The sequence below is a fragment of the Amblyomma maculatum genome, unplaced genomic scaffold (assembly GCF_055883805.1).
Source record: "Amblyomma maculatum isolate TAMU_Amacu unplaced genomic scaffold, ASM5588380v1 scaffold_13, whole genome shotgun sequence".
NCBI lineage: Eukaryota > Metazoa > Arthropoda > Arachnida > Ixodida > Ixodidae > Amblyomma > Amblyomma maculatum.
Window position 1 is genome coordinate 4,535,924 of NW_028146738.1, and position 27,929 is coordinate 4,563,852.

A 27,929-nucleotide genomic window follows, 5' to 3' on the forward strand; every position below is an offset into this window, starting at 1 on the left:
GCTTCTTTCAGTGAATATATCGGTGGTAACCGATGTGTTTCAGTTATGCTCGTGCATAGTAAGTTTTGCAACACTAAATGCAACCCGTCACATCTCCTGGAAATTAAACACCGTGCTTATTTGTGTGGGAGTTTGGCACACAAACCGCATACAAGCTTACATTCTTTCATTTCAAAATCCGAGTCAACTGCATCATCGGCAAACCAAAAAAAAGCCAATTTCGGGTCGATGGTGCACGTAGCGCCATCTTATGAATATCCGGAGAACATGGAAGAGAGGTGTGTGGGGCTTGAGCGGCTCATTTGAAAATGATTACGTGTCTTCCACGTTCGTCAGATATTCATCTCCTGGCGCCACCATTATCACATACACGAAAGCGGAGTCTTCAGCCTCCGATGCTCCAGCCGACGGGATTTTCGAATTGTCACCGAATCAGGTAAATACATCATCCAAACGCGTGTTCAAAACACAGACGGTTGCGTGCCATCTGTGTGCGCGATTTCAACTTGAATTACCTAGAGGTATAACCGACAGAAGCATTATTTCGCATTTAGCTTTGCAGCGCTTCTCAACCGCGAGCATAACTGAAGCTCATGGCTGACCACAAAAAATGTTGACTGACAACCGCACACCAGGCGACGCTTCCTTGATCGTTTACATGTGCAAAATGCTTAGTTGGAAGTGCATTAATCGACGTCGCTACTCCGCTCGCAATGTGTGAAGCTAAATGATGTAATATGGCACGAACTATGGCTCCAAATATATATGTATGTAGCAAAACTTCTAAGCCCTCTAAGACAATTTCAAAACATGCATCCACCACCATTAAATGAGGATAATCTGGGATATGGCTGCAAAGCATCGATGCAGTGCATTCCAATTCGACCCCGACAATCAGGAACTCGAATTCACTCCTGCTTACTATTTCAAATATATTGTTTTACACTATCAATTTAGCCGTGGCCTTTATCCTCGACCGTGTAAAGGCCTCTCAAAGGCGGAAGAAAGGCTTCTTTTCCGCCTATCCCAAGGAAGCGGGATTGAATCCCAGCCTCGACGGCTGTGTTTCGTTGGAGGCGAAACGGAGTGGCGTCCGTGTGCTGTGCGATGTCAGCGCACGTTAAAGAACCCCAGGTGGTCGAAATTTCCGGAGTCCTCCACTACGGCTGTAGCCTGAGTCACTTTGGGACGTTAAACCCTACAAACCAATCAACTAATACTTTGCTGTGCCAGGCACCTCTTGGACATTTTGGCCTTTTTTTCAAGGGAAACTGTCTACCTTGTGCGGAGAAGTCTTCGAATATCTACCACATAATGTGGACCTGCCTCCAACCCTGCTATCCTCTCTTACCGCAAAACACACACACACAAACGCGCGCGCACAGCAAGCACTCCCCGCACCTAGACGCGCTGCTCTCGGAATAAAGATTCCAATTAGCCTGGTGATTCAACATCATGGTCCAGAATTCGGCTTTTCCATAAACTAAATACACCCATGAACATTAAATAATCACGAGTCACATCGCAGTTCTTCAGAACAGGCAAAACGCTAATACTATTGCGTAATTTCAACGTCTCTTTCTGTAGCGTTTCTGTAATATGTCCCAAAAAAAAACGCACTCGGCTTAACCAGGGAGCAATTCGTCGGCCTTGGCACAAATATCTGCTCGGCGTAAAGCAAAGCCTTCACAAGTAGCGTTGATATGTGCACTTTAAAGAACAACGTTTTTGCAGCAGACTGAATGCACATTCGCTTAACGAGCTTTAAGAAGCGTTAAGAAACTCCTGATCATCTTGTCGATTCAAAGGTATGGAAACAGGCTCAGTATGAGCCTCGGTCATCTACCTTCTGAATAGGCTATACAGGTAATCCAAAGAAAACTTGCAGTCAGAAATTGAATCTGTCTCCAACTTCGCTAAGAAATCCACATAGATTCCCTTTAAGTGCCTGTCTATTGTTAGCAGATCCAGGCAGGGTTGGTCGTATTCATGGTTATCTAGCCTAAGTTTTCTTTTTTAGTTCACCAATCCCCCCTTGAACAGGTTGAATCTTTTTTGCTGGCCAGGATGGCCACTAACTCCCACATCTTTATAACGCATCGGTTTTTTGCAGCCAGATCTGAGATTATCCTGTCAGGGGGACGCTTGAGTATGTACATGGGAAGGGATGAAACTATTATTATTCGGCGATATTCTTGGCATTCTCCGAAATGACTTCAAGCCTAGGCTCTTCTATTACCGTTTTAAAAGTAGCAACATATGACTTAATAATGACCGTCACACTGCGGACTTGCTTTGTTTAGACTGACTGGAATTATTTAAGCCCTTAACATCAACAGCGACTACTGTTAGCACGCATAGTGTCAAGCCAGTTGTGGTAACTGGCTAGAAAGTAGGTTGTTGCTTTCTTGTTTTTACGTTTGTGTTATAACGTTATGTTTCTCTGTTCTCTGTGTGTCGCCTTCCATCGCCTTCCCGTCTTCTAGTGGTCGTGCCAAAGAGATGAACCTGAAATTTACCAGCCAATAACAGTGGCTACTGGAGCGCTGAGCTTCGGAATAGGTAGCTATACACTAGATGTACATATTTGACTAATACATTAGCTCTCACTCATTCACACACATTCGCGATTACAACTGCGTCCCAGCGTGTTTGTTTACCTAGCTTTTGTAATGACTAGATGTAGGCTGCTCGTTGTCGCGGAATAAAATGGAAGCTCAGCTACCAATACCAAAACTATCGACCTCTTTTGGCACCGGTTGCACCTTTATTTGTTCAAAAACTACAACTGGGGTGCAAGAAGCGCCGTGGATGGTAATTCCTCCTGCCTGGGCCGGATACCAACAAGCGGCGCCGACAGCTGCCGACTGTGCTCGTCGGACAGGGTCACATCAACGCTTCCCGCTCATTGTGAATGTGCACGCGCTTTGTGTTATAAGCAGTCATCGATTTAGTGTCACTACTGCCAGAACTACACTCGATGGCCACATGCGACCGCTAAAGCTTGTGAATGCGCGCTCTGCAAACGCAGAAACTCTAGGCCTGTACCCCACGTACTCGCACTAGGCCTACTTGTCACCGAAAGGGCCAGTAGTTCGGCGCCTGTTAACATTTCTGGCTGACGAGAAGAGGGAACATATAAAGCGTAGCTGCTTGTTTTCTCATTTCTGACCCGGTTAAGCTACAAACAAGCGCAGCGGTTCAAGCCGTTAACTCATTGGGTGTCACGTTCTCGGTCCGATCCGACCAAAACAGATCGGGCGACCGTTCGCTGATCAGTTCTGAAAGGCGTAGCGGAGCCCAAAACCTCACACTGTAGTTATATGCGACCATTGGCCATGTAGGTGCCGTCACCAATGTATAAAGCAACAGACCAGTACCTCCATAACCTAAGGAACTTAAACGTGCAGCTCACTGACTGTGACCGTGCCTTATTCTGAAGAAAATTTGTCTTGCTCTATATCGCGTTCATGCGGTAACATCTTCATCAAGCACTTCGGCATAAGGGACAATCACAGTGTCAGTCGTCCACAAAAGAAAAAGAGAAGGGTCCTTTGATATTGCACCCTGCATTCAGATGACGCTCCGAAGTGTAGTCTCTTGTGATTCACACGTGCAATTCAAAATGGCGGTCGTTCTCAGTGGAAGGAGATTATCGATCCCGATTTTTATCGCGTTTTTTGTAAACACTATGGGTGCACTTTGGCAGCCTAAAGTGCACAAGGCGAAAGCCTTTGCCGCACCACTTGAACTGCCAATGACTGCCACATGGCCTTGCTTTCATTCCAGGTGGATCATTGCGCCGTCGCAAACGCTTTCGTTCCGCATGTCATTGCTCGCCTTGGTCCCAGGAGACGTCTGGAGCTGCGGGTAGTGCATTCATTCATTGATATTTCACCGTTTGGTGCTGAGGGAAACTGTCTTCCTGCGCTTGTCCGAACCGCTACCGTTGTCAAATGGGTAGGGGAACTGACACCCGAAAGCGCCGTGCCACAGAGTCTCACATACCTCATCAACCCATCCTCATTCGTTCAACACTTCCAGCTGCCCCCCCTTCCCCGCCATTTCCAAGTAGGGTTTGGAGAGCATTGTTTTTTCAAGGTGAGGGCACTACGCGTTAAAGGGTGCCGCCGCGCCATGTCCTCATAGGAGTGGGCTGTATCAAACGCGACAAACAACAGCCTCAGCGCCATCGTGGCATTGAACCAAAGAGGCGGACTTTCATGATCACACATGTGTCGCCAAGGACGACCGTTCTCTGTAGTGGAATCATACTGACACAGAATGTGTTCCACCAGTAACAAAAAAATCACAGACGGCCGACACCAAATCTGCGGGAACCTCCGCTCGCCGAGAATGCGACGTTCCCGCTGCAAGTGGGGCCAGACCTCCTTCTGCAAGTTTGCAGTTACTTCATGGAGGACTGGAACTCTGCTGCTGTATGCGGCCGTGCAATGTGCCAGCCATACTTGCTACGTGCACTCCACGAGCAGGAAGACTAACTGGTTAACGCTGTGCCTTTCAACGAATTCAGACATCGCACAGTTTGGAACAGTATACCCGGAAGCCGGAAGAAGTCAGCTACATGACGAAGAAGCGCTTCAGGAAGAAGACAGTGCGAAAATATATGCACAGGGTCTGCTCCGCCGCCACAAAACGGACAAGTTGGTCGCAAGCTGGCCCATGTAAACAATAGAGCCTAAATGTGGAGGACTCGCCTGGCAAAGCAATGCATAAAGAATGCTCTGCTTGTTCCAAAACGTCTACCGTAATGTACCGCCCACTAGTCCCAACAATTACAAGATCATACTGGCCGAGGTGAGGAGGAAGAGTTGGAGTGAGGAGCCTGACCAATATCTTGAGGGAAACTGAAACCACATCCACGTCCGCCTCCGGCTTACGAAGACGTTCTGGGCAGGTGGCTGCCTGGGCGCAAAAGGGCGCTGGAGAGCCAGACCGTGTACGCAATGAGAATACGTGCTCTGGCAAAGAGGCGGTGAAGAGTACTCAGAAAACACTAAGTCAGGCTTCGAGTCAGAGGCACATCCGAGCTCAGTGCCGCTTGGGTCCACCTGACGTGCAAGGCCGAGGCTACCATGCCCAAGTCGGGGATGCGTGGCCTCCCCTACTCCTAGGCAGCTTCACCACTGGTATTTAACCTTGTCCGGGACTCCACTCCACAAGCAACGGAAAAGAATCGGTTCCAGGCAGATCTCCGTCCGTGCCGAGAGAGGTGTTACACCGGCAACATAGGTCAGCACCGAGTGCAGGAGGCACCGCGTGCTAGTGGACCGAGCAGTGAGCTGACAGAAAAGCTTCTCGTACTCTCTTGCCCTGGATGCAATTTTCTCATGAGCAAAGAACCAATTTCTGCCTGAAATACCTTCTGAATTGAAGTAAAAACCAAGGAGGCGGGCTTCAGCCTGCACGGGAAGCCAGTGAGCAGGTTGAGGGCTGGATGGTGCATAGCCAAAATAGAGGGTGGCACTCTTCGACCTATTAACTTTAGCCCCACTCGCCTTACAGTACACCTCTATGACATCCAGAACGGAGGAGACAGAAGCCTCATCCGGGACAAAAATTGTTAGGTCATCTGCTTAGGTAATGATGCGAGCTGGCGGAGAGGCTGTTGGGAATAGAAAACGAGCCATCCGACTGTCCCGGGAGAGCCTTTGTAGAAGAAGTTTAAACGCAAGCACATAGAGTGCAGGTGATAGGGGGCATTCCTGCCGAACTCCAAGGCCCAGATCAAAAGCCACTGAGGTGCGACCTAACACAGCGATGGCTTAAACTGGCCTGAAAAATAGAACTCTCACCATGCGCTAGAAATCAGTCTATACCAGCTTCCTCCAGGACTTGAAACAAATATGAATGGCTAACCACATCGAATGCCTTTTTTGATCGAAGGAACAGAGAATACCCGAAATATTTCTATGTTTAGCCCAAAGGAAGAAGTCCCTGAGGGCATAACTGTGGAGTTGTGTGGAGCGAGCCGGAACACAAGCGTTATAATGACCTGTAAGATGTGGTAGGAGCGAAGTTAACCGCGAGGACAGGCACTTAATAATGAGCTTCTAGTCGACATTTAAGAGCGTGATTGGACGCCATGCTCGCAGGTCAGTGCGTCTAGACTCATCCTTACAAAGGAGACTGATCAGTCTATTCCTTTGAGTATCTGAAAGTGTCCCCTAACCCAGGAGTCTGCTCACAGGATGGTGAAAGGCTTTCGGAGCTGCCCCTAAAGCTTAACATAAAATTCAGTAGTTGGGCCGTCGAAACCTTGGCTACGGTATCTATGGAAGGACTTAAGCGCTGCTTCGAGTTCAATCTCATCCAAGGAGCCCCTGAAAAGTAAACTAGATTTTAGGGAGTTTCGAAAAGGAAAGTAGCTGTGCTTGCAACTGGTGCTAAAATAGAAAGAGGAATAGAACTGTCGTGCTGCTTCAAGAACAGAGTCCGGCGTGCTTGCGACGGAACCAGTAACTGAGTATACCAATTTAGTGTGGAAAGTGTCCGCGCGCGCTTAGCGGCATTGAAGGAGTTGCCTTCTGCACCAATGATTCCACACCCACCGCTCAGCGTGCGCCATAATCCTAAGGCTACCCCAGCGCCGTTGGAATGATTTGCGGGGCTAGATGAGCTGCGAGGCAAGCGCTTCAGTGACTCCCAGGTCCACAGAAACAGGCTTAGAAAGCAGGAGGATGACGTCAGAGAGGATGGTAATCTCCTGTCGCTCCTATAGTGGCCACCTCATCCTTGCCGCCCTGAAACAGTTACGCACTTCAGCCTTAATTCTGTCCCATTCTGCACCGTCCAAGTCTGAATTGAAGTTCAGAGACGTGAGAATACCGGAGACATCCTTAACGATTTCCAGGTTCTCTAGAAGCCGCGAGTTCAAGCGCCAAGTCTCCTTCCCGCGAGTGACCAGAGTTTCATTAGTTTAGCGAAGGATGACACACCTGTGATCACTCAACGCGGATGTAACAGACCACATAGAATGCATATCAGGAGTCAGTGTAGGAGAGACATAGAAACGGTCAGCCTGCTCTGAAGGCGCCTCCCGGCCCTAGTCATCCGTGACTGCACTGACAGAAGCACCCTCCAGGCGTCAAGCAGATCTAGCTCCTCCATCAGCTCCTTATGTACAGGGTCGTCCACTTCTAGCTATAACACGGTCACGGCTTTCAAACCAACTTTGCGTCCAACTAAGGCGCGTCACGAAGCAAAGCGATACAAGCACAGAGGGTCCCAGAGCTTGGGCTTTTCATGGCCTGCAATTCAGGCTCATTGCGTGACCGGGTCGTACACAATGGCAATTTGAAAGACGTGGCCTTGTTATAGCTAGAAGTGGACGACCCTGTGCTCCCTGCCTATCCCGCTCCTTAGGCGGAGTGCCACGAGAAGGGAGACGATCCGCCCTGCCGAGGACACAATTAAAGTCATCAAACAGAACTCCTTGGATGGACCTACTAACTGAGTCAAGTCACTTGAAGAATGCACCCTGATCACGACCTTTGTTTGAAGCGTAGACGTTAAATGTACGATTGCCAGAATCAAGATTCACGGGCAGCATGCTACCCCCAGCATCCCTGGAGTCGAGCAAAATCAAGCCGTGGAATCGTTGCATTAAAATAATACCGAGCCCAGGAGAGGCCGACGTGCCGTAGCTCCAATAGAATCCGGTATCAAATTTCCTGTCAAAGGTCCTGATCTGGATAAGAAGAAGGATGTAGGTCTCTTGCAAAACCAAAATATCTGTTTTAGAACAAGCAAGCTGAACGATCTGAGCTTGCTTAGGGTGACGGGACTTACCACGAAAGATGAAGGTAGCTATTGTAAGCGATGCCATCATGAATGGAAAAACAGGTGCGGAATCACTGTGCTGCTTGGGAACCATCCGACTCTCTCACCCCCGTGCAACGATACCCTGACGAAGATGCGCCGTTACAGAACGTACTCAGTCCACCTGCCTGTACAGGTGACGTCAGTATAGCTGTGCGCATGCGCTTCTATGCAGCCACCTGTTGCCGAAGAGCAAGTAGGGTGTGCGCTTGTGCGGGGTAGAGTCACAGCTGGTATTTTTTCAGCCTTTGGATATAATGAACGGACGTTCAGCGCGAGTATTAGCGCTTAAAAGCTTTCACCTTAATAATATGCGCGGCACGCTAGGCACTAAAACTTTGCGATTAGAATCACAAAATATTATTCACAGAAGTATAAAACGGCAATGCATCGAACGACCCTGTCATCGTCCCTTCATGAAATGGGAAGGCACGCTTAGGTATGGGTTGGTATGGGCTTTATTTTAAGGCTTATCATTGGCAGACTGTACAGCGTTTGGAGAAGTGTTAGACGTCTTTATTGCACAACATAAAATGTGAGGTACAAATGATGACGGTTTAATCCTTTTTGCAAATAATCCTCCAACTGGCCGAGCAAATGAATGCTAAATGGGAAGCGGAATGCATTACCCTACCTGAACTCTCCGAAAGGAACGATTGCGTCACAGTTATCCTACAAACAAGAGGAAATTAGGCCACGCATGGAGGTAGAGGGGTATTCAAAATTTCCCAGGCCACAGTGTTCTCAGGAGTATAGTCAGGCAGCTGCGGCCTCTTAAAATCTCACAATACCTGTGAAGGATAGAAGAAGCATTATTCTATTCTCTGAGATAATTGTGATAGCTCTAATGGTACCTCCTCAAGCGCCAGAATATACCGACCAGAAGCAGAAAGTGTGGCCAGGGAACGCTGTACTTCCACAGTACATGAGGTGGGCTGTACGAAATGGTGCGATAAAACAGGAAGTTCTGCCACAGAGGGGCTTCTTCTAGAATTGCATGCTCTCAATGGTAGGGTAATTTTGTCAAAACTGACAAGCGCGCAAATAAAACATTAAAATAAATGTGGCGCGAATGATCAGCGATACGTTTTGGAGCGACAGAACATCGCTTCGAATCGACTTCGTAGGATTTTGTGTGTGCTTTTTTTACAATTTACTATTTACAAAATCCCTGTTTTCCTCTTTGAGAGAAAACTAGTGAGGAGAAAGAAGTTTCAGGATCCTACTTTTTAGAGATCGGAATTACATGTCCCTTTTGTGCATGCCGACAACGGCTCGACAACGGCTGCCGTCACTCACAGTAGCTATTTGCAACCAGCGAGGTCGCTGTCAAAGTTCTCGGATGATGCTTACGCCTCGGCGAGCGCAAAACCGGCTGGAGCTGTCGTACAGGCTTATCCTGCATTGATCGCCGGTCTTGTTGCTGGTAGTTGCAAGGCTGGAAAAAGTTCTAAGATAAAATAATACGACTCAATATTAAAAATAAGAAACAAGAAATAGTTAACTGCACAGAAACAGACTTGAACCTCAAACCTTCGGAGCTCAACTCAAGTGCTTGAACCATTACGTTATGACAATCGCTGAATAACGCTTCGTAATATGATAACTTGCGTAGAGTAACTGCGCTTTTTATGGACATCTATCCCAATTGTTGCAACTGTCATTGGCTTAAACGATAACCCGGTAACAATGCTGAATGTTTTGGCTCGCTGTTAGGGTGTCATCGACGTCCCGCATCCACAATAAGCATTGGAGTCTGCCGATGTATCTCAGAATTTTTTAAATGTTGAATGTTCGCTGAATTGCCGTTGTGTTAGTACGCATGGATCGAGCTATCTCTTGAATGTTCGCCTAAGCCACTGAAGGTGCAAACAGACAAGGAAACTTCGAATGGAGAGCAGCTTGCTTGGTTCATATTGAGGAATATAACACCCACCAAAAGGAAGAAAGGAGCAAAAGAGGCCTTGGTTGAATTTTTATTTTTTTCCACAATGCAGGGTCCCCCCTTGCTTAGCTCCTTACTCGTTAGTCGTGACGGTGGTTCGGCGATTTCAGTGGCCGTACGGTAGTGCCCTTAGCTTCGCTAGCTGCCGAGACTGCCAACAACAGTTTCAGCATTGCGATAGAAAGTGAGATCAGAATCTAGCCTTCTAGGATGCTTTAAGGCTCAGTTAGAAACGCTGGCCCTCGGCCACGTAGGTACTAACGTACGGCGCGGTAGAGTGCCTCTGGGAGGTGATTGTTAGAAGGCAGTGGGAAAATAATTTGCATCTGATATCTGAATAGATTAGACTATTGCAAACCATTGATTTCGCAAGTTATAGAATGATAACTGCGTGAAACGTCTAAAAACTATTTGCTTTCAGAATCCGGTAGCCTCTGCTTCCGCCTAGTGGTTAGCGCGTACAGCAACTAGCAAAAAAATACGAGTTCCACCTGTTCGGTTCAGTTCAGCTGTGAAAACATGTGACTAGTTTCCTGCATATTAAGAAATCAGTATTGATGCCACTTTTAGCCCTCCACTACGACGTGCCTGACATACACCGTTAGGTTGTAAGACAAAATGTTTAATAGCTATGAAAAGCCAGTGCTTTTTCAAGCTCGTATAAACTGAAAGGTTAATGAATGCCGCCACATTACGTCATTTTTGTAATATCTGACAAAGTGTATTTTTTAAACGGTGAATTAAACGAGCAGGATCAATTTCTACGTCACTTGAGATGGCTAAAGCAGGGTATTACTTTTGATCACGCTGTTGGGCATGGCTGCTAGCGGAAAACAGGAGAAGACACTTCTGGCATCATGGTTCTGTGGTGCACCCCTCATGTATAACATTTTAGTCGTAACAAACCGAGCGTTGCAAGAAATGCACAAGTAAGCGGAACGAGTGCACAACCTGCCACCCCCCCCCCCCCCCCCCCACTTGTGTAGAGCGTTAAAGCAGCGAGATTTTCTACATAAAAATCGTCATCTTTTCCCAGCTTTTAGCTTTCAGATTCAATATTCCGCTATACCCAGCGATATAGCCATAGAGGTTGCAAACGTTTTTCATCCATTACATTCTTCTGCGTCGTGGCGCACCAGATACTCTGATCGCCGACAGGGGTACCGCATTTAGAGCTGAAGGTCTGCAGCAGAGTTTTCTTGAGTCATACCGAACAGAGGAAGATGACAACATACCATCCTCGAAGGAACGGATTGACCTAAATGGCTGAAGAATACACTTGCTGACATGCTCTCACTGCACGTCGGCAAGGAGCACAAAAAATGAATGAAGTGCTACCATACATCACATTCGCATACAATACGGTGGTCCAAGAAACAACGAACATGTCGCCTTTCTGATTAGTCCACGGCCTCGAGGTGACCACAATGCTTCACGCTGTGTTTCTACATCTTGGCGATGGTAATTAGAACGATGATGTTCACACCTGTTCACACTCCGAGGAAGCCTGTCAGCTGGTCAGGCTACGAATCCAGAACCAACAAAGCCGAGATGATCGACGCTGTGATGCTCGATATGCAATTGGAGACTGTGGGTGGGTCTGGTTTCCTATGCGCCAATGAGACCTCAGCGAGAAACTCCGGTGCCGATGCTTCAGACCGTACAAGGTGCTAAAACCAGTTGGGGACCTGAACGACGGGGTCGTTTCTGATGCCTTTGAAAAGTCCCGACGCTCCGCGCTCCCTGAGGTGGTGCAAGTGATTGACCGAAACAGCTCAATGTTGTGTGTGTGTGTGTGTGTGTGTGTGTGTGTGTGTGTGTGTGTGTGTGTGTGTGTGTGTGTGTGTGTGTGTGTGTGTGTGTGTGTGTGTGTGTGTGTGTGTGTGTGTGTGTGTGTGTGTGTGTGTGTGTGTGTGTGTGTGTGTGTGTGTGTGTGTGTGTGTGTGTGTGTGTGTGTGTGTGTGTGTGTGTGTGTGTGTGTGTGTGTGTGTGTGTGTGTGTGTGTGTGTGTGTGTGTGTGTGTGTGTGTGTGTGTGTGTGTGTGTGTGTGTGTGTGTGTGTGTGTGTGTGTGTGTGTGTGTGTGTGTGTGTGTGTGTGTGTGTGTGTGTGTGTGTGTGTGTGTGTGTGTGTGTGTGTGTGTGTGTGTGTGTGTGTGTGTGTGTGTGTGTGTGTGTGTGTGTGTGTGTGTGTGTGTGTGTGTGTGTGTGTGTGTGTGTGTGTGTGTGTGTGTGTGTGTGTGTGTGTGTGTGTGTGTGTGTGTGTGTGTGTGTGTGTGTGTGTGTGTGTGTGTGTGTGTGTGTGTGTGTGTGTGTGTGTGTGTGTGTGTGTGTGTGTGTGTGTGTGTGTGTGTGTGTGTGTGTGTGTGTGTGTGTGTGTGTGTGTGTGTGTGTGTGTGTGTGTGTGTGTGTGTGTGTGTGTGTGTGTGTGTGTGTGTGTGTGTGTGTGTGTGTGTGTGTGTGTGTGTGTGTGTGTGTGTGTGTGTGTGTGTGTGTGTGTGTGTGTGTGTGTGTGTGTGTGTGTGTGTGTGTGTGTGTGTGTGTGTGTGTGTGTGTGTGTGTGTGTGTGTGTGTGTGTGTGTGTGTGTGTGTGTGTGTGTGTGTGTGTGTGTGTGTGTGTGTGTGTGTGTGACTTCCGTGTCGTCTCAGCTCAATGCATAACCTCTACTATACGCCCAATATCGGTGGACCTGTCCATGATTCCGCTTGTATAGCCCAGCAACAATAGAGGGCGTTGAGGGAAAATTGAAAAAAAAAGCGAACGTAACAAAAATTTGAAAATAAATGATGACGCATATAGTGTGTCAACATGAGGAACAGCGTTCGGGCTTTCTTTTTACTCTAGGGCAGGTTTGGAAGTGTTCTATATTTTTCCTACTCAAATTCGAACAACCCCGACGGGGGGTGATGTGGCTAGGCCTTTTAAGTGATGTGCCCAAGAATGCGCGATTGAATCCCGCCGGCAACGACCGCTTTTCGATGGAGGCGAAAAGCAAGGCGCCCGTGGTCTATGCGATGTAAGTGCACGTTCAGGAACCCCAGGTGATTGGAATTTTTGGAGCCCTCCACCACGGCGTCTCTTACAACCTGAGTCGCTTTGAGACGTTCAACCCTATAAGGCAAACAAAACTAAATTCCAACAGTTCTGCAAGCTCTTGCACTTTACAATAGTGCATGGTTACCTCAGTGCAGACTTCGCTCAGGTCGCAATCCATATCCACTCGACAAAAATGCACAGGTGTCAACAGGACTTGTAAATTTTCTATTCATCTCATGTATCGCTTTACCAGGGCCTGTAGTTTGACACCCGTTATGCCATAAAAAGCTAAAAGTGTTCTCGCGCATATCCTACCGTTGCATCACGTTTCATATCACACTCGTTGTAGTATCACTACTGCATCTGTCGTGAACGAGGGTGGCATTGATGAAAAGTCTTAAGATCAGATTACACGCGACATGCCTACGAAAGTATGAGACTAACCAGCTGCTGCCGGGGCTCAGCTGGTGGAAAATTGTTCGTGAAATTCGGAAGTCATCCATTCACGCTTCATGAACGACATAAGATAGCATTTTATAGTACATATTCTAGTCAATTTTCTTTCATCTGCAAAATAGTTGCATTATTTTCGTATCGATAAAAGCCACACCACAAATTAAAAAAAAACACTATCCTATCCTTTCCTTCATTTTGGTGGCTTTTGGTTCACTCCACATGCATGTCATACCAAGCCCCTGATTGCCCTGTAATCTTTAAGAAGGATTCCAGGAACGTTGACACAGTCTATCCAGTACTATCCACAACGTGTACAAGGAGGTTTTCAGAGATCTGGAGTGGAAAGAATTCGAGATGCAAGTCGTGTGCAAGAAACCTCAGACATCGGCGAATGGCTGATGACATTGCCTCACTATGCAACTTAGGTTAATTGCGAAGCATGATAGAGGACCTAGATCTGCAAAGAAAAGAGATGGGGCAAACTCTTGATTCCTAAAAAAACTCACGTAATTTTAAACATTCTTGCAACGGAACAGACGTTTACACTAGGCTGCAACCCATTGCAATTGTTGATTGAATGGACCGGCTTAGGGCAGATGGTGGCCGCACACTCAGACCAAAAGAGAGAAATAGCATGCAGATTAAGATTGGGGTGGAGGGTATTTTGCAGTTTCTCAAACATCAGGAATGACAGTTTACCAGAATACTTCATTAGAACAGCGTATGATATTGTGAACCATCCCCCTATTGTGACATTGTGATTTCCCCCTATGAAAAGGGGGAAATCAGCTGGAGAGGATCAGACAACTACAGATTTGCTGAAGGACGGGGGGGATATCGTGCTAGAAAAACTGGCCACCCTGTATACGCAGTGCCTGGTGTTATCGACGGTACCGGAACCATGGAAGAACGTAAACATTATCCTCATTCACAAGAAAGGGGACTCTAAGGACCTCAAAAATTACAGACCCATCAGCTTACTGTCTGTTACGTATAAGGTATTTACTAAGGTAATCACTAATAGGATCAGGACAACCTTAGACTGCAATCAAGCAAAGGATCAAGCAGGGTTTCGGAAACGGTACTCTACTATCGATCATATCCATACCATCAATCAGGTGATAGAAAAATACTCGGAATATAACCAGCCCTTATACGTAGCATTCATTGATTACGAAAAAGCATTTGACTCAGTTGAAACCTCGGCGGTGATGCAGGCATTGCGAAATCAGGGGGTAGACGAGCCGTACGTGAAAGTGCTGGAAGATATATATAGTGGCTGCACAGCAACCATAGTTATGCAAAAAGGGAGTAACAAAATTCCCATAAAGGTGTTAGGCAAGGAGACACGATCTCCCCAGTACTATTCACAGCTTGTTTAGAGGAAGTATTCAGAGACTTGGAATGGGAGCAGTTAGGGATAAGGGTAGATGGAGAATACCTAAGTAATCTGCGATTTGCTGATGACATTGCCTTGCTAAGCAACTCGGAGGATGAACTGCAAATAATGATTGATGACCTAGACAGAAAAAGTAGAAAGGTAGGCTTGAAAATCAATATGCAGAAGACCAAGGTAATGTTCAACAGCCTCGGGAAGGAACAGCAGTTTACATTAGGTAGCGAAATACTGGAAGTAGTAGGCGAATATGTCTACTTAGGACAGGTAGTAACCGCAGATCCGGACCATGAAAAGGAAATAACAAGAAGAATAAGATTGGGATGGAGCGCATTTGGCAATCACTCGCAGATTATGACTAGCAGCTTACCGGTATCGCTCAAGAGGAAAGTATACAACAGTTGCATCTTGCCTGTACTCACCTATGGGGCTGAAACGTGGAGGCTAACCAAGAGAGTTCTACTTAAGTTGAGGACAACCCAGAGGGCTATGGAACGAAAAATGGTAGGGGTAACATTAAGAGATAGAAAGCGTGCAGAATGGGTCAGAGAAATAACTCAAGTTACCGACATTCTAGTGGAAATTAAGAAGAAGAAATGGACATGGGCAGGACATGCAGTGCGAAGAGAGGATAACCGATGGTCGCTGAGGGTAACAAACTGGATTCCAAGGGAAGGAAAGCGTAGCAGGGGGCGGCAGAAAGTTAGGTGGGCGGATGAGACTAAGAAGTTCGCAGGGGTCAAGTGGATGCAGCTAGCACAGAACCGGGTTAAGTGGAGAAATATGGGAGAGGCCTTCGCCCTGCAGTGGGTATAATCAGGCTGATGATGATGATGATGATGATTATGATGACATTGTTATCTTGCCACTAGTTCCAAATGGAAGAAGAAAGTATAGACTAGCGAAGAGACGAACGTGAAGTAAGGGCGATTGTTTATTGATTGAGTTATTCAATATCTTATAGGCTCCCTGGCAATATCTTACAGGCCCCAGTTCGGTGTTTCGATTAAGGGGGTATCAACTGCTAACTTCTAGTGAGCAGAATTAGCCAAAAATGAGGCACCAACGAAACGCATAGACAGTAAAGTTATTTAATATTTAACAACTGAAAAACAATCTAAAAATACAATTCGTTACATCAAAAAAACATGCGGAAGTATAGCACAGGAACAGAAGCGCAACTACCAAACGCCGCGAAAGAATTATGGTATAAAATAACTCGCATAATTAAAATCGAAAAAGGAGGACTGCACAAGAGAAAAAAATCCGCGTCACAAGTTTAACGGAACCAGTCGTAAGACACAGTCACGTGGAAACTTGATGGAAGTACCTCAAAAGCTTGGACATCTGCGAATGACTGCGAAGGCGGAAGAGATATTGAAACGAAAGCGACAAGTATAAAGTTAGGAGAGTTAATGGCATGACGAAATGTCTATGGGCAAGACATGTAATGTGAAATGAAGATGAACAGTGACTTTTAAGGGTGGTGGATAGGAGTTCAAGGGAAGCAAGCCTAGCAGGGGGCGAGTAATAGTCAGGAGGGCGGATGCGGCTACGGCGCTTGCGGAGCTAAAGCGGCCGCTGCAGGAACAGAACAGGGTTAATTGAGGCGGATGACGAAGAGTCATTTGTCGTGCAACAGTGTAGGGGGTAACGCTGATAATGATGAAGACGGCAGTCGTTCAAACTAGGCAGCCTAGACCGCTCTACAAGAACCCATTTATGAACCGTCGCGATAAGCGACTGGTGCACTGCAGCAAACGACGACGAAGACAATAACCGTCAGAATATCCGAAGTCCCCATATATTTGCGAGCACCTCATATCTTTGTAAGCACGCGATTGGTTTATACATAACACATTTGTTAGGCAAGAAGGGGTTGGGTTTTGCACCGATCGTCACGGCCGGCCAGGCAGATGTGATTTCGCGAAATACACAGATATGTCAACGCTACGAAAGTATTACCAAGAACTTGAAAACTACCACCTCTAAGTGCAGAAAATGAGCGTGCAGACAGTGTCATAGCCAAATAGGTCAATACGTTTTTGTTCATTTGTCCAGTATTATATTTAATAAGTCAAGCAATTGAAATTTGATTTTCCGTACACTAGGGATGAAGCTGCGCAGTCAATTCATGTCCGCTTAGTCTTGCATATTGTGAGCAAAACCGTCTGTCTTACACTACATAATTGTTTTTTCAGATATCCTGGAATCGAAAATTTCGAGGTATTCTAGTGACGGAAAGAACACATCTCATCTCGCATCTGCATTCTTGATCATCTGTGAGTTCGATATGGTCCTTGCCTACTGATAAAAGTCGTGGAACGGGTGCACCCTCTTGTTCCAGGATCGGAGCAGGTCTTTCTACAGGGAGAGGCATCTCCCTCACATTTTGTGGCGATTGACACGATTATGAGCACAATTATGCGGCCATGTCACCTACAAACACCGCGAAGCATGGCAGCGAATGTGCTGCTGACAAGTCTGCTGGCGAAGACCTCATGGCTGGCGAACCGAGAGTTTTGCGGTGTCAACGAAAAAGGCCACTTGAAAGTCAAGCGGTTTTGCGCTGACTGTGTTAAGGGACATTGGATTTCATATTCTTCATTTGTCTTATTATTTTTCATCTTGTATCTTTATGCGCGACCAAAGGCACATGTCTTCTGAACAGTTTGAACAGGGGACGCACACAGGACAGGACTCTCACACTGAAATTCATCTAGCGCTGGGGCGCGCCGGTCGTCATCTAATATATTTCACGCGATTTACTAATCTAATGTCATTCTTTATTCATATTTCTCCAGCGGCTGCGCTTTCCCATTGATCATTAGGTAGCGATTATCCCCGAGGATATCATGCTCTGCGTCATTTGCTCCCCTTCGAATATAGCTTGAGAACAAAGCGGCAGATGCCCCTCACATTATTCTCAGCAGCCAATGATTTCGGGAGATTCGCATCGAACCTTCTGGCCCTGCTAGTTCTATATCGATGTCTACAGTGGCAAATGACGGGAATCAACCAAGCTATAATTTTATTTATTTATTTTTATTTACAGCGTGCTGCTAGCTTTAGTTCAGCCTGTCGCAGTTTTGGAAGATTGTATTTTACAAAAAGAATAAGCAAAAAGATGGAACAGAAATTGTAGGTGGCCTTCAGGAAAAAAAAACAAAGCAATAAAAAACACCGAACAATTGAAACTGCTGACTTAAAGATAGTCAATTAACGGAATGTAAAATAAAACACACACCATATTGAAGAACACTCACATCAATGACGAGATTCAAATTAACCGTCCTTACGAATCATAAACAACACAAAACAACCTAGAGATAAATAAAAAAGCATAGTAGACTTGACAATACCATTAGGCAGAGAATTCCAGTCTACAGCCGCTTGGGGAAAGAATGAAAACCTAAACGTATAATTGTTGAACCTATATTCATTTAAATGTTTACAATGTACCTTACGTGTATTGCGTGAAGTCAAAGGGTACAAGAAACGACTGGCGTCCATTTTGAGGTTACCATTTAAAAGGAAGAATATAAACTTAAGGTGCATGAACTTGGCACGAGCACTTATATCGAATGAGACATGATGTTATGTCTTATTGCGTAAGCAATACTAGGCCAGGTTTCAGCCCGTCGCGTAAACCGGGCCAGTAGCCACGTTTGACCTTTAGAGCGACCGCAGATGTGGCCCCTCTTCAAGCCGTCGGGTAAACCCGGTTGGTAGCCACACTGCACCGCAGATGGCGCGTCATTGCCATAGCAACAAGAGCGACCGCAGATGGGGCCACTCTTCGAGCCGTCAGGTAAACCCGGTCAGTAGCCACGCCGTGCCACAGATGGCGCGTCTTTGCCAAACAAGAGCGACCGCAGATGGGCCCCCTTTTCAAGCCGTCGGGTAAGCCCAGTCAGTAGCCACGCCGCGCCGCAGCTACAGCTGCGACGATGCCGTGTGGAGGCGCTGGTGTCGCTGAGGGGGAGGCGCTACGCTCTCGCCAGATATTTCGGAATACGGAGAGCAGGTGGAAACATAGTATAAAAATGCGTGCTCGCTCGCTTTGCCCGACCATTCGACATACTGGCTGATAAACAGAAAGAAGCTACGTCGGCTTGCTGCAGCCAGGAAGCAACAATGGCCTTAAGAGAGGGATGAAAAACACCAATGTAATAATGGATTTAATGCAGTATTGCTTACGCAACTTACCGGGTGTGACTAAAGCTAAGCCCCAGCTAATTGTTATAAATATTTAAGATTCCAGTGATGGTCCGTCGAGATATATGAGGTGACCGAGAGCCACTGAGACAGGTGAAGATGAATGTTTATCTCGGGAGGCTTGAGGCGACGAATATGGTGACTACTTGATTGTGTCGGTGAGGTTTATCCACGTGCATCCAGATTCGCGATAATACAGCACTATGCCCGTCAGGGGAGCATCAGAGTCTGTGTGGAGTTGGGGTAATCGTAGTCAGTAGAAAGAAGATGAGGAAGATGAGAAGGAAAGGCAGGGAGGTTACCCCGTAAAAGAAACCGGTTTGCTCACCTGCACTGGGGAAGGTGTTGAGTGGATATAAAAGTTGTGAGAGAAGGATGGATGATGTTAGTGCAGTCACATCACAAACATGCCACATCACATCACGTCGCAGTCATATATGACGTAACATAACAGCAAACTCATTGTCTTTCGATTATTCCTGTGCTTTTCATAAAGCGGAGCAGTGCCTGGGAGGCCTTCACCGCAGACGATCGCCATGGCCAGGGACCTAAAATCTTAATTTCAGTCAATAGGCGTCCATCTAGATGCTCCAGCGTACGGCACAGACACTGTCTTTCCTCTCTGTATATGGGGTACTCACAAAGACTGTGGCCTATAGAATCTTCGCCCCCCCCCCCCCTCAGTTTGTACATGCAGGGCTGTTTGCCATACCTATCATAAAAAATTATGTGGTTATGAATGCTACACCAAGACACAGGCGGCAAAGCAAAGTTTCTTCGCGTCGGTGTAGGCCAGGTGGAAGCCGGAGCTTCAGGTCAGGGTCCAGGGATTCTAAGCGGCAGTTCGCAAACTGGCCAGAATTCTACAAGGAGATCGCGTGTTCCCTCCCGAGCAAGTGCGCCAAGCCTGGCCGCTGCGTCTGCCCTGGAAAAGGGAATCAAAACACAATCGCCTTCTTGGTGGGCTGTTCGTGCGATCTCGTCCGCCCGAAGATTGCCCGTTATTCCGCTGTGTCCTGGAAGCCATTGGAAGATGATGTCATGTCCTCCAGTATTTGCAGAGCGATGAATATGCCGGTATAACCCGCATTACCGCAACGAGTGGTTCATGGACTCCACGGCGAAGAACCGCCTTTAAGGCTTGCAGCGCTGCTTTTGAATCTGTGAAAACAGACCACCGCTGAGAGCTCTGCTGACTGATATGCCTAATTGCGACACGAAGAGCCGTTAGCTCTGCAGCTGTTGAAGAAGTCAGGCGAATTGTCCTAACTTAATTTCTGAATTAATTCAGGGTATGACCATGGAGCCTGAAGAACTCTCGGAATTCACTGAACCATCGGTGTAGATGTACAAACAATTTGCATGGTGTTCATGGAAATAGTCAAGAGTAATTTGTTTTAGTTCTGTCGGCAATAGCTCGACCTTGTTCCTGATGCCGGGTATTGAAAGAAACACGTGTGGTTTAAGCAGGCTGCATTGTGGAGAGGATGGTCTAGATGCGGGTGTAAACTGAGACGGCAAAATAGCGCGATGCGCATCAATGGTCTCTGTAAACTATGTACGCGGCCTGGTATTAAGAAGACTGGCCGAATGATGACAGAGAACCCGGGAGATGTGTCGGAAATGTGCCCTCAGGGAGTCAACTGTTAGGTAGGTAGATATGAGATACTCCTGTGCATTCAAAATGGTAGCAGCCGTAGAGGCATACTTCGGCAATCCCAGGCAGGTTCGCAGAGCTTGAGCTTGAACACTCTGTAGAATTCCTAAGTTGGTTTTCCTAATATTTCCAAGTGCAGGTAAGCTGTACTGAAGAAATTCCATAAATAATGCACGGTATAGTTGGAGCGTCGACCGCACGGACGCTCCCCATGAATTTCCCCCAATAAAGGAAAGTACGTGAGCAATTGCTGTCAGCCTCTTTTTCATGAATGAAATATGGGAAGTGCACGAAAGATTTCGGTCGATGATCACTCCCAGAAAGCGATGGCTGCTTTCATAGGGTATTGCTTGCTTTACCATCAATGTGTGCGGTGTAAGGTGACATGTTCTAGCGTGGAAATGCAACTAGCGAACACTTTTCAGTTGATATCTGTAGACCTTGCAGGTGGAGGTAGACCCCCAACTATACTTGCCGCTTTTGGAAGCCTCGCTCTAACCTGTGGGCGAGGAACTCCTGATGCCCAGATACAGATGTCGTCCGCATATATTGAAAGTTGCGCCGACTGTGGTATTACGTGAACAAGCCCGACAAGAGTAAGATTGAAGAGTGTTGGGCTTAGTACTCCACCCTGTGGGACTCCATGTAAAGTGAAATGAGAAGATGGGCCATCCTCAGTCTGCATAAAGTGAGATCTGTTGGATACATAACTGCGTATCCAGCAAAAAACACGACCGCCTAGCTCGGCAGCATCCAGAGCATCCAAAATGGCCTGGTGAGTGACGTTGTCATATGCGCTCTTTATATCCAGGAACAACGCCGCGGGTAAACACTTCAAAATTTTTTGGCGTTGTATAGATGATACCAGGTCCACAACGTTATCAATTGAAGACCATCCACGTCGAAACCCGGGCTTTATATCCGGATATACTTGGTAGCGTTTCAGGTACCACTCAATACGTGTAAGCAGCATTCTTTCCAGTACTTTACCAACGCAACTAGCCAGTGCAATTGGACGGTATGATGTCAAGTCCAGAGGCGATTTGCCAGGTTTCAGGAGCGGAACTAAACGACTGCACTTCCACTCGTCTGGAACTGTACCCTAACTGCATGACTGGTTGTAATATTCCAAAAAAGCGTGCCTAGCTAATTGTCCAAGGTTTCCAAGCGCAGTGTATGTTACACCTTCGGGACCCGGCGATGATGACCGTCTGCAAGAAGCCAGTGCAGCGCCAAGTTCCTCCACGGAGAAGGGAAGGTCTATTCGTGAATCTCGTAAACCTGGAACATCGTTGAAATGTAGCGCTGCCGTTGGAGTCGATTTGCCTGCTACCCTAGCGCAGAAATCATCTGCTACCTCGACCTCACCACGTCTTTGGTAGAGTGCGAGATTTTAACAGGTAGAGCTGTTTAGGGGATGTTCGAAGACCACGAATCATACTCCAGATGCGTGATAAAGGCTTGCGGGGATCAAGCGTTTCACAGAATGACTGCCAACGTTTTTCCTGGAGGGCTTGAATTCGGCGCTGAATTCTTTTTTCTTTGCGTGCGCTCGCATCTCTGAGGTCGAGGCGCGACTTCGTGCCTCGGTTTCTATGCTCTGCGCTCCGTCGCAATGCTCTCATGCGCTGTAATTCCGTATCCAATTATCTGTAGGTAGACATTGGGGTGAAGAAAGGCATCGCGTTTATCATGGCCTCTTTAATTTTCTTCTTAATACCTGCAGAGAGGCCTGCTGTGCAAGCATCTTTCATAAGTGCTTGAAATGCCGATCAATAGATGTGACGCATTCGTGAGACAGACGTGGATGTGGAAAGGTCATTAATGATCACATATGTAGGAATGTGATCACTTCCGTGTGTTTCTATAGCTGCAAACCATTGGACGTTGCTGGTAAGGCATCGAGACACGAAAGCTAAATCAAGACAGCTGCTATAGTTGCCCCTCGAATAAAGGTCGGTGTACCATCATTACGACACTGCAGGTCATGATCAGAGGCGAAGGACACAAGCTTTCTTCCCTTGAGGTTCATTCGAACACTTCCCCACATGATGTGGTGAGCGTTAGTCTCCTATGATGATCCAAGGCCCAGGTGTAATCGCCATCAAGTCGCTCAATCGTCTGGTGTCAAGGCGACTTGATAGCGATTGATATACGCACCCACAAGTGTAAACGTGAGATTGCGCTTCTTCACTGTCAGGCAAACGTACCGGTAATCGTTGCTGGGAGAAACCGGATGGATTACATATGTGAGTTCTCGCCGAATATAAAAGATGACCTTGCTTTTTCCCTGGTGCGTTGGAGATGTATATGCCTCGTAGCCTGGCAGTCGTAAGATCTTTGGTACATTCGGCTCACAAGTAACAAGGATGGGCATGCGATTTGCGTGAACATATTCTACGCTTCTACTGTTCGCACGGAGCCCACCAAGAAGCTAGAAGTCCGACTTCAGTGATCCAATGAGACCTATACCTCTTATATAGAAGAAGTTCTTGCACTTTGCCGGCGCATAAATGACACCATGCCAGAGGCCGAGCAGGTTCGGCACGTCTTTAAAGGTATTGGGCCACTCTCCTTTAACGCCCTGGCCGTGCAGAACCCTACAACCATCGACGCCAACATATCGACTTGTCAACGCCTTTACGAACTACAGTCAATACGCCTGCAGCCTGATTCCACTTCCTTTGGTTTCACTGCCGACGCTGACCTCCGTTCGCTTATTCGCGGATTAATTCGTGAAGACCTCTCGGCTCAAGGTAATTAGTGCCGCCCTGCATCTGAGCCACATCCTTCAAGTGCCGGCCTGCGTAGCATTGTCAAAGAAGAGCTGGCCACAATGACTTCTTTCCCCTCAAAACCGGTCGCTTCTACCATCTGTCATGTGCCAACGTACGCCCAGGTCACGTCCTTGCCGCCTGCAGTTGGAGCGCCAACGCCACCGGCGCCTACCACTGCTCATGTCGCCGCATTGGCACCACCTGCCGCGGCGCCGACATACTACCCCACCTGGCGCCCAGCCCGCTCTGTTTGTTATTACTGCGGGTACCGAGGCCATATTTCCCGTCTCTGTCGTCGCAGACTCCAAAAAACGCCGCGGCTACGACGCAATTGAAGCAGACTACCCTCCTCGCTTCTACAGCTCTAACCACCGTTCATTCCCTGATTATCCCCGACTATCCGATTATCCCTGATTATCCCTGATTATCCCTGCTCATCCCCGACGTTCATCACCCCCACCAGAAAGTCCCGCTCCGCCTGGTGGTTACAGGCCTTCAAGACGCTGTTCTCCTTCGCCTTTTCGCCGCTCAACCTCGCCGCTCCACCAAGCTTCTCTGATGACCCCCCTCCTATCGGAAAACATACCACTGCAGTTTTGGGAGGGAAAACTGCACTCTTCGGCCATCCCAAAAATTCTCCGGAACGTCCCTCGAATATGATTTTAGTTTGGGTTGAAGGCTTTTCTGTTGAGGCTTTGGTTGACACGCGCGCCGCTGTTCCTTTGATACACACGGACTTGTGCTCCCGCTTGCGAAAAATGAAAACACCTTACGATAGACATGAACTCCGTGGAGCTAATGGTGCAATAATTCGGCCTTTTGCTAAGTGTACTGGGCGAGTTTTTGTTGACGGTGTCCGCCACCATGTACAATTTGCCGTGATGTCACCGTGCGCTCAACCAATTATTTTAGGCTGGGATTTTCTGTCTGCCGCATCAGCCAGCATTTCTTGCCGTGACAGGGTCATTTACATGAACGAGAGCGATCCGTCTTCTGAACCTCCCGAGCCCCGTCATCGCCTGCTTGCCGCTACTGACTCAGTGTTGCCCCCTGGATGCGAACAACTTGTCGCGCTTACTTCTACTGGCATTGACAACGGAGATGTGCTAATCGCGCCTTCTGATCGCCATCTGACCCGCGGAATCGCGTTACCATCAAGCCTTGTTCAGTTTGAGCATGGCACAGCGCTTGTCGCTGCTTCGAACACTTCCCCAGAGCCCATTGTGCTGACTAAAGGGACATGTTTTCCTTGTGCCCTGGACATTCATCCGCTGTCCCTCACCACCCTTACCGCATTCTCTTCCTCACCAGCACCTTCTTCCGATGCCTCTCTCTATCTTCTCTTTGGCACCATCAATTCTGACCTTCCTGCGGCTCAGCGCCAAGCTTTGCAGGAATTACTTCAAAAACACCAAGCCTCCTTTGATCTCATTTCTCCGGCCTTGGGCCGAACTTCTTCTGCAAGCCCCAAATTATTACAGAAGGTACTTCTATTGTTAGCCGCCGTCCTTACCGTGTTTCCTTATCAGAACGTAAAATCATAGAAGATAATGTGAATGATATGCTCCGACGAGACATTATTCGGCCCTCAGCTAGCCCCTGGTCATCTTCGGTCGTCTTGGTCAAAAAAAGGATGGGTCCGTGCGTTTTTGCGTTGATTACCGCGCACTTAACAAAGTCGCTCGCAAAGATGCTTACCCTATGCCACGAATTGACGACTCCTTCGACTGTCTTCAGGGCGCCGAATAGTCCTCCACTTTGGATTTGCGTTCCGGTTACTGGCAGATTCCGATGCACGAAGCTGAGAAAGAAAAAACCGCATTCGCTACTCCCGACGGACTTTACGAATTCAATGTCATGCCTTTTTGACTTTGTAATGCCCCCGCTACGTTTGAGCACATGATTGACACTGTTCTTAGAGGACTTAAGTGGAAAACTTGCTTATGCTACCTGGACGACATAGTTATTTTCTCTGCGAATTTTTCCGATCATTTATGCTGTCTTGATCAAGTATTAGCGCGCCTGGCATTCGCCGGTCTCCAGCTGAACACAAAAAGTGTAATTTCGCCAAGAAAGAAATCAAGATCCTGGGCCACCTCGTCAGCTGCGATGGCATTCGACCCGACCCTGACAAGCTTGCTGCCGTTTTGAACTTTGCACGCCCTCAGCGGACTAAGGATATACGCAGTTTCCTTGGCCTATCTTCACACTTTCGCCGTTTCATTCGCAATATCGCTGCCACTGCTGCACCGCTCTACCACATTTTTACCGACCATACTCCTTTCAATTGGTCTGAAGAATTCGAAAAAGCTTTTCAAACCCTGAAGAATGCCCTTCCTTCGGACCCTGTTCTCGCTCACTTCAACGACACTGATGCCTCTATTCTCCACACTGATGCCAGCAGCCTCGGTATCAGCGCCGTACTTCTACAACGTGATACCGCTTCTCGAGAAAAGGTAATTGCATTTGCCAGTCGAACTCTAACACCAGCATAATGTAGCTACACCATCACTGAGCAAGATTGCCTCGCCGTCGCTTGGGCAGCTTAAAAATTCCGCCCCTACCTCTACGGCCGATCGTTTAGGTAGGGGCGATCGTAACCGATCACCACGCTCTGTGTTGGTTATCAAACCTCAAAGATTTGACTGAATTCCTGGGCCGTTGGATTCTGTGTTTGGAGGAGTACACCTTCGATGTCACATACAAATCGGGTCGCAAACATCAGATGCCGATGCTCTTTCCCGTTGCCCGCTCCCAGAATCACCACCTAGATATTCGCGCTTTCCTGCGCGCACCCTCGACGTCCCAATGTCGTCCAGACCTCCAAACATCACCCGTGGTTCTCCTGCCGCTTCTCCAGATCACCCCGCCATTACTTCAAACCAGCGAGCAGATCCCTACTGCCGTTCCCTAATCGACCTTCTCATCGGTGCTTCTCACCCTCCTACCGCTAGGACCTGCAGACAACTCCAAAAGTTCAAACTTGACAACGGCGTGCTCTCCCGTTATATTTATTGCTCTGAAGGCACCCGTTGGGTTCCCGTTACCCCGAGAGCGCTTCGCACCCATATCCTGGCGGCTCTCCACGATGATGCTACAGCCGGTCACTTAGGCTTTCATAAAACATACCACTGCGTGAAAACCCGTTTCTTCTGGCCAGGCCTCGCCTCAAGCGCGGAAAAATACGTCGCCTCTTGTCTACCATGCCAGCCCCGATAACGGCCGACTTCTTCTGCTGGCCTACTACAACCGCTACTTTGCCTTGCTACTCCTTTCGCCGTTGTTGGCTTAGACTTATACGGGCCACTTCCATTGTCCGCACGAGGTAATCGCTGGTTGGTCACCGCCGTCGACCGCCTAACACGCTACGCCGAGACCGCTGCACTGCCTAATGACTGAGCACCTGAGGTCACGACTTTCTTTTTGGAATTGCTCGCACTGCACCATGGACGAAGAAGTTGGTCGTTGCCTTGCTGATTCGCCACGCCTGACGCTCCGCTGCGAGTTCCTCCTGAGCGGCTGAATCCATCTGGATTTACTGAATAAATACACCCCTACTATTGGTGAAGGTGCTGGGTAAGCTCCCATCCACCTTGGAACTCTGAAGCCGCACATTGCCCTCTGCTTCCGCCATGCCGGACGAGAACACCTCGACATCGCCACCCATACCAACCACGGTACTGTGTTCTGGCGTTTTACGGCAGCGTGATCCATACCTCTTCAGTGGCACGGCCGACAAAGACGTCGACGACTGGTTGTCGGCGTAAGAGCGTGTCAACAGTTATAACAGATGGGACGACAATATCAAGCTAAGTAACGTTATTTTTTACCTGGCCGACGTAGCGAACCTCTGGTTTCGCACCCATGAGGCAGACCTGCCACCTTGGTCTGCATTTAGAAAGAATTTTGCGGACGTGTTCGGCCGTCCTGCAGTTCGCAAGCTCCGAGCAGAACAACGCTTGCGTGAGCGCACTCAGCATGCCAAAGAGTCATTCACAAGTTATATAGAGGACATTGTTGACCTGTGCAAATGTGTCGACCCACTAATGTCCGAAGCGGCCAAGATCGGACACATCTTGAAGGTATCTCCGAGGACGCGTGTCAAACGCTCTGGGTGAAAAATCCTGCCACCATCAGTGACGTGATTAAACTTTGCCAGAGCTACGACGAGCTTCGAAAGCAGCTCGCTTCTACACGGCGGTCCGGTGTTAAAGACGCCACCATCTCTACACTTGCACTGGGCGGTTCTACTTCATCAGAGGACAGCCCTTTGATTCAACAGATCAAAGCCTTCGTTCGCGAAGAGGTCGCCCGCCAGCTATCCCTGGTCCCTCAATTCTAAGACACTGGTCGCCTTGTTCCTGACATGGCTCCATCCTTGGCCCCTACCATACGGCGTGTCATGCAAGACCATAGCGCTGATGTCCTTCCGCCCAGCCCCGTGCTCCCGCCCAGCCCTGTGCAGGCGCAAGTAACGGCACCATTGACGTACGCCCAAGTTACAGCCAGGCCGCTAATGCCAACCGTACCTGTTTCCTACCAGGCCGCCCCTTCCAACCATCCTTCGCCTTTGCCTGGGTCTGCGTTCCATGTCCCTATTCCAA

The 27,929-nt window shown here is 48.0% G+C and overlaps 1 protein-coding gene across 1 annotated transcript in view; it reads left to right on the plus strand.

Annotated features, from left to right (window-relative positions):
• Nucleotides 1-21,315: 21,315 nt before the first annotated feature.
• LOC146172121 (acetylcholinesterase-1-like) overlaps nt 21,316-27,929 on the plus strand; it is a 35,489-nt gene continuing 28,875 nt past the window's right edge. Inside the window, exon 1 of the mRNA XM_084585974.1 lies at nt 21,316-21,323. Within this exon, the coding sequence (XP_084442100.1) occupies nt 21,316-21,323 (8 nt within the window). The remainder of the gene's footprint in view (nt 21,324-27,929) is intronic.